Raw genomic sequence first — 18,701 nt, forward strand, 5'->3', positions numbered from 1 at the left:
CAGAAAAGAAAACAGGGATTTTTTTTAAATTGAGAATTTGACACTTCCAAAGATGAGTCAGATATAATTATTTCGTATAAATCGGTTAGTTCTAACATGTCTTCATGATTTGAACTCATGCAAATGGAGAATGAAACAAATTGTTCCCCAAACCATACACCACTACGGCTAATCTACCATTGACCACTACGGCTAATCTACTTTGAAGAAAATTAACCATCACCGTCACAAAATCACACCAGATACCTTTAATTGACAAATTCCACAAATAAAAACAGAAATTACAAAATGTGTAAAAACAGACTTCAACCCACACAAATAAAGAAATCAACCCACACAAATAAAGAGTTGTTCTCAATACTTTTACAAAAACTAAAAGAAGGGCAAATTTGAAATTACTCAGAAGTGAACAAACCAACGGTTAGACAGCTTTTAGTAAACGGCCCCATCTATATCTAATTACTACTACAAAATCTTTGCTAAAATATGTTGTTAAATTAATTAACAGTAAAAGGAGTGGTACTCATGGCTAGTTACTCATAGCCTTCTCGAAAGCAAAAATACATGAGATATACACATTGTGTATCGAAACGTCTTCCAGTTATTTTAATAATTCGTCCCATATACTCTCAGGTAAACACAGACACCTTTTATGTTAGTAGGGCTTGGACAACAGAGTAAAAGAAACCTGAAAACTATTTGTGGGGGCCTCCTACTGACTGCAAAAAGACAAATCCGGTGGAATCAGATGGGATGGCCGCTTGTTTTTACCCTTGGATGAGTTATGCACAGTACTATTATTGATAAGAGATGAACGGAGCAACAGGTTTATCATACAGCAAGACAAGTACTTTGCATATTCACCGACAATGTACAGAGAGATCAGATCTCCCCCTCGATTGTAAACGTACAAAGATATCTACAGAAACTTCCCCGAATTTAAGGAGTTGATCAATGATTAGAACAGTGCCTCTACTTCTGAGTCACTACTCGTGTTTTCACGCTCTGGTAAGCTGCGACTAGCTAGAACAAAACTTTCCATGTCTAACGTTACAGAAGTGGTTTCAGTCGAGGTTGCCACAGGGTCGTTGTCGGGCACGAAGGGCGGTCTGCAGAGGCTTTCGAGAGAATTCCACTGGAGGCCTGCGAAGAAACCATGAGCCTTCACATCTGAGGACCCGTTGCGGGATCCCAGTCTTTTCAGAGGGTCCTTCTCCAGCAACCTCAGAATGAGATCATGGAGAGGCGAATGTCGGCCTGTCAACCGAGGCCTCATCCACAGGATCTGTCTGTAGGTCTCCTTCTTGTTGACGCCCTTGAATGGAGTTTTCCCATACAAAATCTCATACAGAAAAATCCCCAGAGCCCACCAATCCACCGCAAATTCGTGCCCACTGCCATTAATAATCTCTGGAGCTACGTACTCTTCGGTTCCAACAAAGGAGTTGGACCTTCCGGAATTTGTGCTTCTCGCGCTCATTCCATCTTGGCTTCCTTCCGAATGCTGGCGTGAGGAATAGGGTTTTTTCTTGGAGCGTACCATAGAACTTAGGGTTAACCACCCTCGCAGTGGGTGTTGAGAATTTGATTGATCCTTTTCTTGAGAGATAGATGCGCGCAATTGCTTGCAGGGAAGCGGAAGCCTTGTCGAGAGATCGAAGTCGGTGAGCATGATGTGCCCGCTGCTCTGAACAAGGACGTTCTCCGGCTTAAGGTCTCTGTAAACAATCCCCTGCCCGTGAAGGTGCTCCAAAGCTAAAACCACTTCGGCCGCATAAAACCTGAAATCATCAAACGAACCATAATTAGAAATAAGTGTAATGATATATATACTCTCTTTAGCCATGGTGAAACGATAAATCGTTCAAAATTTAACATCATAAAAGCCTAGGTAGATCATAAAAGCTATGTGAGATTTGAAATCAGATGAAAGAGATAATATTGTAAAGAAAGCAAAGAAAATTTTACGAGATAGATGTAACTTTAGCTTAACCAAATCATAAAAGCTTTGTTGGATTTGAAATCAGCTGAAAGGGATAATATCACAAAGAAAATTTTAAGAGCTAATATTGATCTGTATGCTAATTTTCAGTTTTCTGAAACCGATTGACTAAAAATGATTCACTAATTTGCATTTTTTAATGTACTAACATCAATTTCCCTTAATCAACACTCGCCATAATGGATCCAGCCATATTGCAAAATTTGGGTAAAAATACTCACCGAATGGCGGACTCGGAAAAAGTCTTCTCCGGCTGAGTTTGTCTGAGACGATGGAGATCGCCTCCGGGACAGCACTCGACGCCCCAACCAACAATCTTGTCCGTTTCAACATGGGCAATTAGAGATGGGAGGAAGGGATGTTGTAAGCAGGCGAGAATCTCCCCCTCCCTCGCTATATTTCTTGTTCGATTAAACCCTACGTCTTGGCTTGATCCATTTTCAGCTTTGGTTATAACCTTGAGAGCAAAGGGATGATCCCAACCCTCTCTTACAACCATAAACACCGTGCCAGTTGCCCCTCGGCCGAGCACCCTGAGAGCCCTTATTTCTTCTATGGGCATAATGGTCTTCTTGTTGAGCTTCATGTTCTCGTCATCAGAGGATGCAGGCATCCTTGTATTTCTCAAGTAGTACCCAAAACGCCAATCGGTCGGTTGCGTCCTACACGGAATGATAGCTGTGAAGGAAGGAGAAGATTGGGCGCACCGAACCGAGCGAATCGCGGGCTTTATAAAATACATTGCAGAATGTGAGGAGTAAAGTGGAAGGGACGTGCGTATTCACGTGCAGCGGAGACAAAGTCACATCATATTTTAATAAATATATCAAGAGACGGACGAGAACAACATTTCATTTCTCGAGAAGAATAGTTTGCTCATCGCAATGTCCACGCCTCCTCCGGGTGATTTCGAATCTCTGCCTGTCTCACCCCCTGCACGGCTACACCTACAACTTGTGTAGCTCTCTCCTATTCTACAGGATCCCTAGTAATAAGACAGCTGACACTAAGGTTCCCCATCTCTCAAAAGTTATTCTTCAGACTGACGATTCTGAAAGTTGCACTCAAATCATCTGCAATGTTGTATGTTGGATATAAACACGCATTTGTGATAACCTTAATATTATTGGGAACGTTATGCATTTTAAAGAAATCTTGCTTTAAATACTGAAGTGATGTTATCCACTTATACGAAATCTTGATTGAAAACCTGAAGTGACAAATTCATGCCTAGATCCTATCACATCAGTGTCCCTTATAAGTTTGAACAATGCCACGAATATATCAGTCAAGTGTCACTTATAAATTTGACCCATTACGTTATTATTTTGGCCATCTAAATATAGATGGTAGATTTTTGCAATCTTTTGGAATTTGATTTATATGAGCAATTAGTTTGTGGATGAACCACCTCTTGTGCGGGAATGTTTCTAAATTGGGAATTCAATTATTTTAATGGGTCTAAATTGGGGTTTCAAGTGGGAATTAAAATATTTCAAAGGAGTCTAAGCTTCTTGAGCTTTGTCTTAGGATTATTTCAAGGGAGTCTAAGCTTCATGGAGCCTTGCTTTAGGATTATTTCAAGGGATTCTAACCTTCAAGGAGCTCAGCACAATCCTAGTTACAATATCTAACCCACTAGTGGGCACATAGCTAGTCCCAATGTAGGCTCAAACTAGTTCTAAAAATAATAAAAAAATAAAAAATAAAAAAATAACTTCATTCTTATTTATCAAATACTTAAATATTTTTTAAATTTATAATTGAGTTAGGAACTTAACATGATTAACATGATCATCAACCGAAAGACAACTTTATATATTTGGTATCATCTCTTATTTTCCATTATTTACATTTGGCTAATAAGTAAAGGGAAAGAGGGGATCCATACAAATTTATAATGGGATCTTGTGATGTTCATAAAACAAAAAAAATAAACAAATGATATTACCTATAATAATCATAAAAGAAGTAACTAGTACGCAAGGTGCGCAAACAATATTTTGAGAGACTACATTAGAATTATTTAGAATATATGCCTAAAAATAAATCAAACAATTGTATTATTCAACTATGGATACCTTTAGAAACGTTAGTTATTATATTTCATAGAACGCCTTTATAATATACTATATCAATTTATTTTATTTCAACTTATCGTTATAAAGTATATATTTTTCATTCGCATGAAAAATGCAAATCATAAAATCAAACACATATCCCGAATGTAATGCACGATCAATTAGATATTTTTGTAATAAACTAAAACACAAAAGACATATCCTAAAAGTGTAGCCATCAAACTATCTATGACCTTGATTTCAGGACAGCAAATATGAATGATATGATTCCCAATATTAAACACAATATAAAATAAAATCAATAATGTGCGTTACTTGCAATTATTTTGGGGAAATAAAAATATTTAAAAAGTCAAATTATAGCATCTCGTGTCATAAACAATATAGCACTCCAAAGTTTTGGAAATGCGAAACTTATTGCTAAATTAATCATATTATACTTTAAGAGATAGGATCGAAATGGTTTGTAAGATGGACAACGAGTATTAAGGAGGGTGATCGAGTGAACAGAGAGGATTTTGAAGGTTTTATTTTTTATTTTTATTTAAAAATATATATCTATTAAATATTTATATGTTTATGGTGATTGAAATAATAGCTGGTTTTATAGAAATATGAAATGAAATATATTGGTTATAAATTTAAATAAATAAAGAGCTTTTCTAGAAGGAACTTATATAATTATTGTAATTTATTATTTTAATTATATAATTAAAAGTCAAGCAAGATATGATTGAAATAATAGCTGGTTTTATAGAAATATGAAATGAAATATATGGATTATAAATTTAAATAAATAAAGAGGTTTTGGAAGGAACGTATATAATTATTGTAATTTATTACTTTAATTATATAATTAAAAGTCAAGTAAGATATATTTTTATTATTATTTAATAGTAACATTATTAATGGGTAAGTGTACCAATTTATTTATTTATCTATTTTTCCTTTTAGTTATGCATTCTAAACTATGACCATAAAGTATTATTTTTTTCTTTGGAAATTGGCACAAGCCATTTGATAAAATTTGTATTAAGATGTTTTCAGCTGTTACAGAAATGATTAAAAGTGGTAATTATTTTTCACCTCTTGAGGAGAGGTCATCAATTTTTGAAGGTAAATTTTTTTATGGTAGGGACAATTGGGCTAGTGAGTCAAACATACATATTATATGCAATATAGTTAACAATTTTTGTGAAGATCTTGGGGAAGAAATTGTTATTTTAATGATGGTCTTAGCACAAGAATATAACTTTTGTTTTGTCATATGGCCATTTAGTAGGTCAAAGAAAATTTAGAGCCAGTACATAAGTTTGAAGTACATTTTACACTATTGTTGGTGAAGTTCTAAACCAAGTACATGAAAGAACCACCTTATGGTAATTCTTGTTGTACTTTAAAGACTGTAAAAATAATTTCATTAGCCTCTCAATTGTACTTGAAACACATAGAAATATTTTTTTGTGTAAAAATTAATATGAACTATGCATTTTACTTTGAAAATGTCATAAGAATACATTGATATGGATATGAAATGTATGTTTCTTTTTTCAAATACCATCATTGGATTCTATTTATACTTTTAATATTCAAGATTCATTTAATCTTGGATATTATTTCCATGACATGTTTTTACCATATAGTTATTGTATTCAATGGGGTACATATATATAATTGATGTGATTGGGGTAAATATTTTTTTGTGTAAAAATTAATATGAACTATGCATTTTACTTTGAAAATGTCATAAGAATACATTGATATGGATATGAAATGTATGTTTCTTTTTTCAAATACCATCATTGGATTCTATTTATATTTTTTATATTCAAGATTCATTTAATCTTGGATATTATTTCGATGGCATATTTTTACCATATACTTATTGTATTCAATGGGGTACATATAAATTGATGTGATTAGGTTAGGTATTTTGATGTCACTTATATATATTTGATCATTGTAAACATGGAAGAATTTCTCAATACTATTTTAAGGATTTAACACCATAAAATAGTTTGAAAAGAATCACTCAAATTATGTCTCTATTCAATTTTAAGCACATTCTTATCATCTAAGTGTGAAAAATACTAGAATAACTAGTTGCAATGAATGAAAGAAGAGAGATCAAAACTATTGATAATTTGACTAATGAACCAAGGAGATAATTCAAATTACTAATAAAATCTAAGGACATATTATTGTTGGTTTGAATACAATATATATACTCTAGAGTATGCCATCCAATTCGAATTACATTGGGGTTGTGTGTGTGCACTCAAAAGTATTTTCCCTAGTTGGCAAGGATTGAAAGGAAATGAAAAGGGGAGGACAAAGAAAAATGGTAGTTAACCACGAAAAAAGTAGGGAGGAAGTGTATACTCACTCAAGCAAGTCATATACATGATGAAGTATACATTATTTGAGCGGAATTATCCCTTTAGTTATCCAACTAGAGTCTTTCCAATGCGACATGTTATCCTAGGTGACACCGCCTCGTAAAAGTAGATTGGATTAAAGTAGAGAACCTTAAAAATAAAAATTAACCAAAGGATAGGAATGTCTACTAATGAATGAAAAATGTTGATGAAAATTTCTCCTAATAATATATGGAAGAGTGTCTAATGATTCCTACCATATAGATTTTAATGAAGTCGTAATTAACTACTAAATACAATTCACCCAACAATAATGAATAAAAATCCAATGCTTTTATTTACACGGTCTTAGTAAGCGCTAAATTTAGAAGGAAGTAAGATAAGCATGCTTTTAACCTAAAAAATTATTGTTAATTAACCATGTATATCAATAAAGTTATCACGTAGCATAATTTTTTTAAAATTAACTTCGCATTCTTATTGAAGATAGTGTTAAAAATGTTGTTGTGAGGTAGAAGTTCCCAATCACTATAAGCATGGGTGGTTTTATAACACACTCGACATCACATAACTAAAAGGTGGTCTAGTTCAATTTTTTTTTTTTATCATTGATATAATCCTTATACGCGTTCAATATCACATGAATTTGCTCATAAGGATGCTTCCAGCATTTTCAGTTACTGTTAGCTCACCATTTGTATCGAGGAGGGCAACATGCACCAACTTTTGTTTTGGAAGAAACAATATAGTGTAGCAACGTCCGTATAGGGCCAAGAATTTTCAATCAAATATATATATTTCCTTGCACGTGTAGAGGACGATAATGTGGTTTCTTTGAAGTTAGCTTTTCATCACCATTTTGGTAAAATACAATATGAGATTGAAGAAATCTATATGAGTTGTAGTGGAAACCCTATTGTAATGATAAGGAAGGATTTGGCGTAGTAATACTTTTTGGAATAGAAGAAAATATAAGGGTTTGAAAGAAGCCTATGAAGGTTCATAATTAGATGCACCATTTTGACACTGGCATGTCGTCCTTTGGGAAATTCATTTTAGGAATTTATGTTTGGTGCGTTGCATATATCTCTCAAATGGTAAAAGGTGAATTTTTTTTGTTTTCCAGGAAACACGATATATATGCAACATAATTTTAGCATTATTAAAAATAAATTGAAGCAAAATGAAAATGTTTTTGGCAAAGGTGTTTTAACTAAAAATGAAAAATTTTCAATCAATTAAAAACGCTTGCTACAACCATGCTATTGAAAATTATATATGGTCTTATAAGTAGTCAATATTGCTATTAGAGTTATATTTCTCTATTTTTTAAAATTTGATTTACTCTCAATGTTGTTTATAACATGTACTAAAAATATGGTGGGGAATTGTCTATTAATTTAATGGATGGAAATAAGAATATCCACTAATAGAATAACATGTATTAAAAATATGGCTGGCAATTGTCTATTAATTTAATGGATGGAATAAGAATATCCACTAAAAGAAAAACATATTGTAGTCTTTCAAGGAGTTAAATGTTCTTTGCAACAAAGGGATTGAAGAGATGTTGGTGTGTGGTGTTCTTTAATAGTTGAAACATATTTTTCATATTAATCTGTAAATAAATATAGTTTCATAAGTTGTATAAATAGAACCAAATTATGGAAACAAGAATAATAGACAATCCTTTATCGATACTTATAACTAGAAGTAATGTTCACTTTCCTCTTTGGGGGTATAATATCTAATTGAGAAAATCTTAAAAGATATATCACTAACCTAGAAATTGGTAACATAACTCCTACTATTAAATATAGCTTCCAATTGTCCAAAACGCTAACCACATAGTACACTTCCATTAATGAAGCTTCAACAACTATCTAGTGGACCTTCCTTGATGGGGTTGACTTACATTTAATGGTTTCATAATATACTACACGATTGGACTTATTTAATTGTTAAAAACATATTATATTGCATGTGAATGTATTCTCCTAGCTAGGCGAAATATTATATGACGCTAATATACCCTTCCCCTTAAAAACAAACATTTTCTTCAAGGATATAGATGATGATATTGGTGTAGAATATTTATTGGTTCATCTGTAGCATCATTGGGCTACACATCCTTTCATTCCATAGAAAATTATAATGTAGTTTATAGATGAAGATGACAAAAACTTGTCTCAAACAACCTCATTATGTACCATAAGAAAACCATCCTCATCTAGTTTATGAAGGCTAGTTTTATGTTTGTAATTTGACATAACTATATCCTCCACGTAAAACACATAGATGTCTAGGTGTAGCTTAGAATAGCTAGGAAGGGCTAGTTTTTAAACTAGGAAAGCTATAAGTTTGAGTATAGGATAGGGTAAAAATAATTCAGGGGTCTGTTATTCTTCTATACCAATAGGTGTCATATTTCATGATTGACATGATGAGCTATGAATATGTTCATACCTTTCTTTGTTGCAAAGGTTTTCCATATTTTCACAAAATCAAAAAATTTAAAAAAATGTAAAGAGGGTATACCCTAAAAGAAAAATCAAAGGGTCAAAAGAATAAGATGGTCAAAAAAGTAAAAGAAAATGAACCCCACCGAAAGAAATACCAAGGAAAGTGTGCAAGTCTAAATGCTACTACTTTTACTCTTATGCAATAAATGGTTGTGTGCAGCTTGTTAACTTATGCCACAATTGATGAACAGTCAAACCACTTAAGCTTGGCTAGTTCATATTTGAATTTTATGTTTTAGAGATAGAGAATAAAATCTGACCAAACTGTTTAATCTTGGCAAATAAGTAGATAGGTAGAGTAAATAAAAGGAGCTCAACAGTTTAATCTGGGCCCTTGGATGTAATAAGGTTAGATTCAGATATATTTCCACTTGTAAAAAAAAAGAAAGTGTGATAAGGGTTTGCCAGTTTAAGTGCACCCAAATAAAGAAGAAAAATGTTAGGTTAAAGTAGGTAGGGTAGGTAGATGCTGTTGCAGAATTACATGTGATGGATAATGACTCTAAATATGTTAATTTTCACTTTCATCACAAGCGCAAGGCAAACATCACATTGGAAGCATTTCAAGCAAGGCAAGGTCAAATAATTAACTTCCCTTCTCATCTGTCCCTAAATTTTCACTAATTCCCCCTAAGTACTAAGGCATTTTAAAATTAAAGGGACTCAGAGCATTTCTCCAACTTCTGGAGGGACCAGACCCTCAACCCAATAATTTAAAAGACCTAAGTACTTAAAACCATCATTCATTCACTCTCATAAGTCTTATCCTAAGTAAAATCCCATTTTACTTAGGAAAAATCACAATATTACATAAAAACCCTGTTTTTTCACTTAAGCCTAAGTTTAAATGCACAACCCTAATGTTTTTACTTAGTTCTTTTTCATTACATTTTTCATATTAATTTCTAACTCATATTATATAACTCCTTCACAATATTACCATTTTCCCATATTATTTAAATATAATAAAACTTCCAAAATTTTATATACCCCGCCCCTTGGGTTAAGTTATAACCATAAGTACCATATTAACTCGGATTAACTAGTTAACTTGTAACTAGTTAACAGCCCGATCCCCTACTGCATTAAACAAGATTAATTAACCCTCACGGTTAATTAAGAACCCCCCCAACCAATCATATCACCCCCAATACAATTAAACAATTCTTGATTAGGTCAGTCCCGCTCATATTAAACCCTGCCACATCACGCCTCCCATCAGTTGCCCGATCACACCTCTATCATCCAATGGCCATTAACGATATCGCGCACCATTATGTAACCGCGCGTTAGCATGCGATCACAAAGTGGTTTTCGCACAATGCCCTGCCACGTGTTGCAAATCTTGTGGAATCGCTGGCTCCTAGCCAAATACCGCCTGCTCCCAAAAGCGGTGCGATACCATACCACTTACCAGCCTCCGCATACGACAAAACATCCTTCCATTCCCTGCACACGTCATCCGCCCAATGAACCAAAAAAATCCTGCCAACCTTGATTTTGTTAATAAAACAAACAAAATGTCATTTTCATTATTTATACTACGAACCTGTGTTCCCATGCAAAGGACATCCAAGTCAATTGTCCAAGTTTCCTAACCACCACCTTACTGAGGAATTTGTAGACGACGCAGCCCAGAACCTTTTAGCCACCGTCAACACTTGTCATTGCATTGTTCATTCCCCAAATAATAGGTATTTATCCAATTTCCTCCGAAACCCTGCAAGTTCACATTTTACTCTGCAATTCTGCATAAAAGATCAAAATTCATTGCAAATTCAGTCTTTGTTTCACCATATAAGTTCCCAAACATGTTAATTTGCCCATTTTTCACCAAAAAATCCAAATTCTTTTCTAAATCCACAAAAACCAGAAATGGAAACCCCTGTGGCTCTAACTATTGCACCCATGAATGCCCCTCATAAAGATTTAAACTTTTTTCCTCTTTGCGGATAAAGACTTCCAGATAAAAGACTTGTCCACTGATAAAAATCACCTTAAGGTCTTTTGTCAAGCTAGAGACAACTACCTAAATGGCTCAGACATCTTGGGACTGTGGGAGTCCAACCTTCCCAGTTATTTTCTCCCCTTAGTCCATGTTTTAACTGATCTAATTCATCAATGCCAGGCAAACTATGACCCTAACCTCAGAGCAGTTATGTCCCCAAGCCAAATAGTCCTCTTTCCAATAACTGCTCAATACATTAACGAAATGTTGCAATTTTCCCCTGGTCAAGCTCTCACTCCCCTATCTATGGGATATTTACTTGAGAAATCTACTCAATTGTCTCAGTTATAGTTGAACTGTATCTGTCAGATTTTCATGTTGCCTAAACATCAGCCTAAAAACCCACCTCCCTCTCTGCACACTTTCTTCACAGATATGGGAGAACTTATTTTTGATATGATATCTTTAATTATGGGATTTAGCACTAGTGAGTTTGTTGATAGGTAACCCTAGTGTTATTATCAATTTTTACTCATGGACAGCCCCCTGCTGTCATGTATGATGATGCCTCCTATATTGCCAATAAGATTATGACTAATTCTTGAGACTGGACAATGAAGGAGTCTTCAAATACACCACTTTCATCTATCATCTTATGTTGTATTATCAGTCAAAGAACTTCGATTATTCTGTCAACAAACTTGACACTAAAGGCAATCGAAGGTCTGTTATCTTTTGGAGTTTTGTCTTCCATGCATCCTATGAGTCCCCTTACACATACAATGAGTTCATTGACCAATTTGTTCATCCAACAACCACCTTATTGATAGGTGTTTCCCCTCCTAGGATCGGTGGTGACATTAACAGAATCCTACAGCTCTCCAAGCAGTACAGAATAGGTAATTGATATCTATACGAGGACCACACAGAAATTAGAATATGTGGATGTGAGCTCCGCCCTTTCAAATTACCAAAATGTGTTCCAATGAGACTGTTTGCATTGGCATCTTTTAGACAAATGATACATACAAACATCATTCATTTTTTCAAAGCCAAAAAGAAAGATCAACTTAGAATCAAAAATTGGTTAGGCCCTTATGTCTGCAATGATAGGGAAGCATGGAGAGAAGTAGAGAAAATTCTAGAAGATCACCTTAAGTTTCACAAAACGTTTGGTTGGAGGCCATATGACCCTAACAACTTTATATGTGATAGAAGAATGAAGAATAGATTGTCACCCTACATTCACCATAGGATCCCAGAAATTGAACAATTTGCAAATATGGAGGAATGGAGGGAAGGGACCCTAGTAGAAAAGGATAGTGAATAGGTCAATGTTGAGAATGTTATGAGAGATCTTGAGAAAACACTTGACCTGGATTCTTTTGGGCGGGTACCATTTGAGTTATCTCAAAGATCAGGAATTGTTGAATCCATTGCTGGAACCTCTCAGCAACCTTCACGGGAAACCAGCACACCAGCCACAGGAGCATCAAAAGGCAAGGAGCCAGAGACCAGTGCTGAAAACATAGAGCAATCTACAATGTTTAAACAGCCTGGAATTTATAAGTAACAAGCCCAAATACATACTCCTCCCACTCAGGACAATGTGGGAGAACCTCCAGTTTTGCAAACTCCTCTAAATGAGGAAAGAAATAAAAAGAGAGAAAGGGAAACAATTACCCTTGCCAGTGGACCTTCAGGACAGCCTCGAACAAAAAGGCAAAGCTTAAATCCCCTTTCAGAGGAGGAATTTGCTGAAGAAACTACTGATAGTCAGAGGGAAGAAAGAGTAGATAGCCAGCAAACTTTTCCAGTAGGAGAAACACCCACTAACTCACAGAGACAGGAGTTAGAAAGACAACAAAGTGAAAAAGTATCTTCTCTCAGGCCACCAGGGAAAGATGCCTCAGACATCAAAGAAGGGAAATGATAATGAGCTATTTCAAACCAAAGGTGCCACAGCCTAAATCAGCAGCAGATTATCTCAGAACAAATTTTGAAGTTTCTTTGGGCCAACATCACTCAGTCAATAAATGATGTTTGGCCATCAATCCAAATAATTTTTGAGAAAATTGATTTAGTAAAGGCAGCTCAAGAAGAGGTTCAAAAGACAAGGATAGAGTTAGGAAATATGCTTGAGGAAGCCAGCAGGCTTATACAGTTTTTAAATACCAAGAATAAGTACTAGCTTGAAGAGCTGGGCATTCAAGATAGAAAAGGAACAATTTTCGAAGTCAAAAGGGTTTTTACTAAAAGGACTCTGATGCAAAATTTAGAAAGAAGGTGCCATGACATGCAGGAAGAAATTAATTCATTTATGAAAAGATTTGATATTTTGCAGAGTAAAGGGTTGCCTAGTCCTTTGGTTATTAATGATAAACTAATTAGGCATCTAGACTATATGGAGAAATTGGATCAATATGTGGGCAACCAAGCAGGTCCATCATCAAGTGCATCAGCATCAAAAGCATTGTCTACAGGCAGAGTTCTCTATGACAGTCTAGAGAAATTATTCTATGTCGAGCATGAGATAAAGCACTTGTTTCTGATACAGCCTACCTTCTTCAGGTACACCGAAACTGATGAGACCCTAAGAAAATTTCAAAAAACCAAAATTCCAAAAACAAAATGGTGGGAAGAAATGTTAGAAATTTTGTAAAATTATCCTTCGTAAAAAGATAAATTTTGGTTATTTACCACAGTAAGTAATTTGGTAAAGAGGATAAACAAAGGTCAAACAGGTCGAAGAGTATCACAACAGGTAAAGAGTATCAGTAAAGACAGGGCAGCCAGCACATAATTACCAAAGAAGACAACATCAAGCCAAATCATAGGGTCTGCCTCCAACACACTCACAAGAATAGGAACAACACAACATTCGTTTTCCTTTTCTCCTATCTACAAAACCATTTGTCTCTATTTCCTTGTAACTTATTCATAGTCATCCTAGAATATATCTCACTTTGTTATGAGATATTTTTTTGTAAAATTTTGTATAAATACTCCCTCAATTGGAGTATTGAGGGTGGATTCTTAGGCATTACTGTAATACTGATTATTTTGGAAGAAAGTGTTGTTAGACAAAATTTTGTATGGCTAGCTGGATGAAGAATTGATGCAAAGGAATTTTCACAGGATTCATGAGTCAGACACCGGATCAATAACTCTTCTATATCTCATGTTTTAAAGTTTTCTTGTTTATTATATCAACTGTGTTTCATATCTAAATGATAAACAAAAAATAATAATTCAGAAAGTGCTTGAGTGAAATATGTTTTCAATCGTTTTTGTTCTTAATGTTTTCCTCTAAACTAGGATAAACAGTGAATTCTTAATTGCTCTTGTTTCATAGTTTATTCACTTTGATTATTTGGTAAAGAATTATTAACTCCTCTTTATTAGTAATCATTGAAGTTCCCTCTTTCAAATATGTTGAAGGATTTTTAATTGCCCTTCACCCATTTTAGGTCCATTCTGTCTATTTTAAGTCTTTATTTGTTCCCTGTTTAACTAACTTGCCCTGTGAAACCATCCCTTGTTAAGAAACCAAATCTAGTTAAGCCATCTTCTTTGAATCCATTAACCCAATGGCCTAAACTACTCAGTTCTAGCCCTCTGCTACTGAATTTCACCACCCAAACATAATCAAATCCCTAAACTTTCATAACTAGCCTAATATCTTTCAAAACAAAGCTAAAAATTAAAGAGAGAGCCATCTCTGGGTGCAAATTGGCTAGATTCTATACCTAAAAGTTGGTTTGTGGTTACCCTCGACCCCTTTCGTCTTCCCAACAACTTCGAGGAAAATTTGAGTGATAACATAGTGGCGACTCCACTAGGGAATGAATAGTTTGTTTTTTACTATTGTTTACTATATAAACTACAGACGGAGCCTGAAGTTAGCCAGGTAGCCTTTCAAATGCTCTTGCTTTGCAATTGCATAAGTAAATGAATGCTGCTTTAGTCTAGCTCCGGTCTAGTTTATGGATTGAACATCTGGTTTCAAACACTTAATCAGTTCCTCTTGTCAAATAAGTCTTTAAGAAAGTTCAAATCCCATATCTAAAGCCTCTTAAAGAAACTGTTGAAGTTGTGTTGTTAATCCTATATAGAGAAAAAAAAAAAAACCAAAAATTCACCTAGAAACCTGGCTTCAAAAAGGACTCAATACACCAGAGCATTTTGATCCAAATCCTCCACCTGTGTTTGAAAATCCTAATCTAATTCCCAAGATTCTTAGGAGATAGGAAAGCCAAGAAAGTTCTGCTAGTTCTCGGCCGCTATACAGATCAAGATCTTGTCTTGTGAAGTGGATATACCTTGAGGACGAACCCTTTGATGAGCAATTTGAGACCTCTTTATTTGTAACCTTTTCTAAGTCTGAGTTGGTCCACTTGGTTCATGACCCAGTATTTATTGAAGATTTACAACTTGAAGTTGTCACTTCACATCTTGATAGACATTTGCATAATTCCATACAATCCGATCTTACCTTTGAAGGAGCACCCAACCTTTCTGTGATCACTACTGCCTCTCCAAGTCCATCACCATTTCCTCAGACATCTCAACCTCAAATCACCCCTTCTATCCCTCCATCCACCACTCCAACACCCATTGTTATCCCAACCCTAGCTATTGTTTGATCACTACCTGCTACAATGACAAACAAATATACTCCCTTAGTATTACCAGCCAATCCAGGGGCTATGCCCCAAGACTATCAAAGTAAAATCACTCCATTTGATGGTTATGGTACTTACAATGCACAACAACATACCAAAAAAATGAGTGATTACTTTGAAATATATGAAATAGATGCAGATGATGTAAGAATGAGAATTTTTGTTCAAAGTCTGACTAGAGAAGTTAGGACCTAGTTTAGAGCCCTTCCTGCAAACAGTAACAAAGACCTAGAAGCTCTTTATAGAACATTCTTGAATAGATGGGAAAAGAAGAAATATCCTCTCCAAATCTTATTAGAATACGAAAACATAAAGAAAGGAACACAAGAAACTATGCAAGACTACTGCACTATGTTCAATAATGTTTACAACGCTATCCTTCAAAAAATCAGACCTCCCCCAGATTTAGCTTGAATCAAATTCCCTGATGGATTTCATTCTGACATGGCTTACCAGCTTAGGGAAAGAGCTCCTCGAACTTTAGAAGATATGCAAAGTATAGTTGTCAGTGTTGAAGCCAACCTGATATCTAAACGAGCCAAGGCAATAAGTGAAAGGAGGATACCATTGAAAGAAGAACCCTGAGACTTTGAACAGAAACTGGATGCTATTATTAAAGGGATGGATAGGCTAGGAGATAGAGTAGAAACAATTGAAATAAAATCCCCTTGGGATATTCAGTCGAAAAATACTGGAAGAAATCCAAATTTTAGAAAAAACCAAAACTAGAACACTGGAAAGACTGGTCCTGATCAAAACATTAGGCCCCAATTCCAGGAAAATTATGGTGACGCCTTAACTTTTGATGAACCAATAGAAGATACTCAAATAAACTTGATGTGATTCAATAATGAACAACAAGTTTTCTTGACCCAAGAGGATCAAGAAGCTCATATTATTAAACAATTCCAAACTCAGTTAGGTGAATCATTTGACTTCAGGGAGGGATATGATACAGCCATTTGTGAAGTCCTCAAGAAATATAATCTAAGGAGCAGAAGAATTGATGTCCCTGAAACCAACAAACAGAAAGCTACAAAACAACCGAACAAAGGTAAGACCAATACCACCCCTGTACATATTCCTTTTAGATCAGATCCTAATCCCATTAATCCAATTATTGAAGATGTATCTGATAATCAACCTAATAACAGACAACTCTCCACTTCTATTCCTCCCAAAGGAAATGTGGAAGAACCTCCAGAAGATGATTTGTAAACAACTTCAACTCATAACCCCACTCCTGAGAAGGAGAGAAACACAAAAAAGAAAGAAGATAAAGAGAATCCAACTGCATGAAATACTAGAACTCAGACTGAAAAAACCCTTGGAGACTGAAGTAGGCAAATTAAAAATAGTTGTCCCATTGTCTGAATTAGCTAGACATGATGTCTACCGAAGCCAAATCAATAGATCACTCAAAATCACTAGAAATGAAGACTCAGTAAATGTTTTTGATTACCAACCTGAATTGATATTTGGCCCTGAAGTAAATGGAAAAACCTTAGATGGAGGAATTCCTCCTTTCTATGTAAGTTTAAACATACATGACAAGATACTTCATAATGCCATGTTTGATTCTGGGGAATCTCACAACCTAATGCCCAAGTCTGTAATGGAAAAATTAAACTTAGATATCACTAGGCCATACAAAGACCTCTTTTCTTTCAATTCGAGTCGGGTCAGATGTTTAGGATTAATAAAAGACTTGTGTGTGTCACTGGTTCAATACTCTGCAAAGACAACCTTAATGGACATAGTAGTAGCAGATATTCCACCAAAGTATGGCATGCTCTTGTCCAAATCTTGGGGTGCAAAGCTTCAAGGATCTCTTCAATTGGACATGTCAAATGCTACTATTTCAGTGTTCGGCCAACCCAAGAAACTATACAGAGAAACTTTAATGAAATATGTAGTAAGTAGTCAGGAGAAACCCCAAAATTTCCCCATCTACTCAGTACACTCTGATATGGATTCTTTCATTCTTTACAATGCTTAAAGTGATCCCTACAATGAATTAAAAGTTTTAGCAGCAGAACCAAAAGAAATTACAAAAGAAAAGTCTAGTGCTCAAATCCAAGAAATCTCCGAGAACAATGAAACATTAGATACCCAAGAGAAACCAGAAGAAATAAAAAACCAGATCTCAATGTTAAATAGATTCATGATACTCCTGATACCAATTACGAACATGAAATTCTTTGGCACTTAGAATTTGATGGTTCAGTCAAAAAGCAGGAGCAGGAATTTGGGTGTACAATCTTGAAAATTACCATGCTGAAGGCCATGCCTACAGGTTAGACTTTAAGTGCACCAATAATATGACAGAGTATGAAGCTCTTTTGCTAGGTATTAAACTGGTCAAAATATTAGGGGCAATTAGAGTATCTGTCATAGGAGATTCTGATTTAATAATTCAACAGATCAAAGGGAAATATCTAACAAATGAACCCAGATTAAGATAATACAGAGGAATAGTTATTGAGATTCTCAATACTTTTCTGGAAACTCAGCTTTCTAAAATCCCAAGAAAACATAACTTGCAAGTCCATAGTCTGGAAATGTTTTCCAGCACCTACAAATTACCATTCGAACCTAATCATCAGTTCACAGCTAAGATTAGACACAGACCAGCCATACCTGACAATTTAAAGAACTGAAAGTGTTTGATAGTGATGAGTAGATTAATAATTTCTTCACTTTAGATGATGAATTTTCTAACAACCACATAGATGTAGATACAGTTATTGAATTTGGTCAAACAAATGAGGTAGAAGCAGACATTTCACGAGAAAGTACAATTCAAATGCTTCATCCAACAAATTTCACCAATAAAGAAATGCAGGACCTCAAACAAATGGATATTGATGAGATTATTGAAGGAGAATCTGAAATCATTCATTTAAAAGACAATCATTTTCCCAAAGGATTAACTCCTCTGGAAGATCTTTCTGATTCTAATGATATTCCAAAGGAACCTAAGATGGAACCACTAAAAGTAGATATTGAAGAATACAACTTAGGGACTGAAGAAAATCTAAAAATGATAAATTTATCTAAATCTTTTCCCCTTGACCAAAAACTG

The 18,701-nt window shown here is 34.8% G+C and overlaps 1 protein-coding gene across 1 annotated transcript; it reads right to left on the bottom strand.

The window, feature by feature from the left end:
• Positions 1-778: 778 nt before the first annotated feature.
• Positions 779-2,725, bottom strand: LOC149144012 (serine/threonine-protein kinase UCN-like). The gene is made up of 2 exons (XM_089447083.1): positions 2,224-2,725; positions 779-1,781 (listed from the first exon to the last, which is right to left on the bottom strand). Exons 1-2 carry the CDS (start codon positions 2,613-2,615, stop codon positions 959-961), a joined length of 1,215 nt encoding a protein of 404 aa, XP_089303209.1. The 5' UTR covers positions 2,616-2,725; the 3' UTR covers positions 779-958.
• Positions 2,726-18,701: the final 15,976 nt, after the last annotated feature.

The sequence above is a fragment of the Pinus tabuliformis genome, chromosome X, assembly GCF_031772625.1.
Source record: "Pinus tabuliformis cultivar Carrire ecotype Pingquan chromosome X, CPIR1, whole genome shotgun sequence".
In the NCBI taxonomy this organism is placed as follows: Eukaryota; Viridiplantae; Streptophyta; class Pinopsida; order Pinales; family Pinaceae; genus Pinus; species Pinus tabuliformis.

What these genes read in the sequence shown, in the direction of transcription:
- LOC149144012 (XM_089447083.1), bottom strand. Translation starts at nt 2,615, where the DNA reads ATGCCTGCATCCTCTGATGACGAGAACATGAAGCTCAACAAGAAGACC. An exon ending in TTTTCCGAGTCCGCCATTCG is followed by an intron (nt 1,782 to 2,223) that starts GTGAGTATTTTT and finishes TGATGATTTCAG; the next exon opens with GTTTTATGCGGCCGAAGTGG.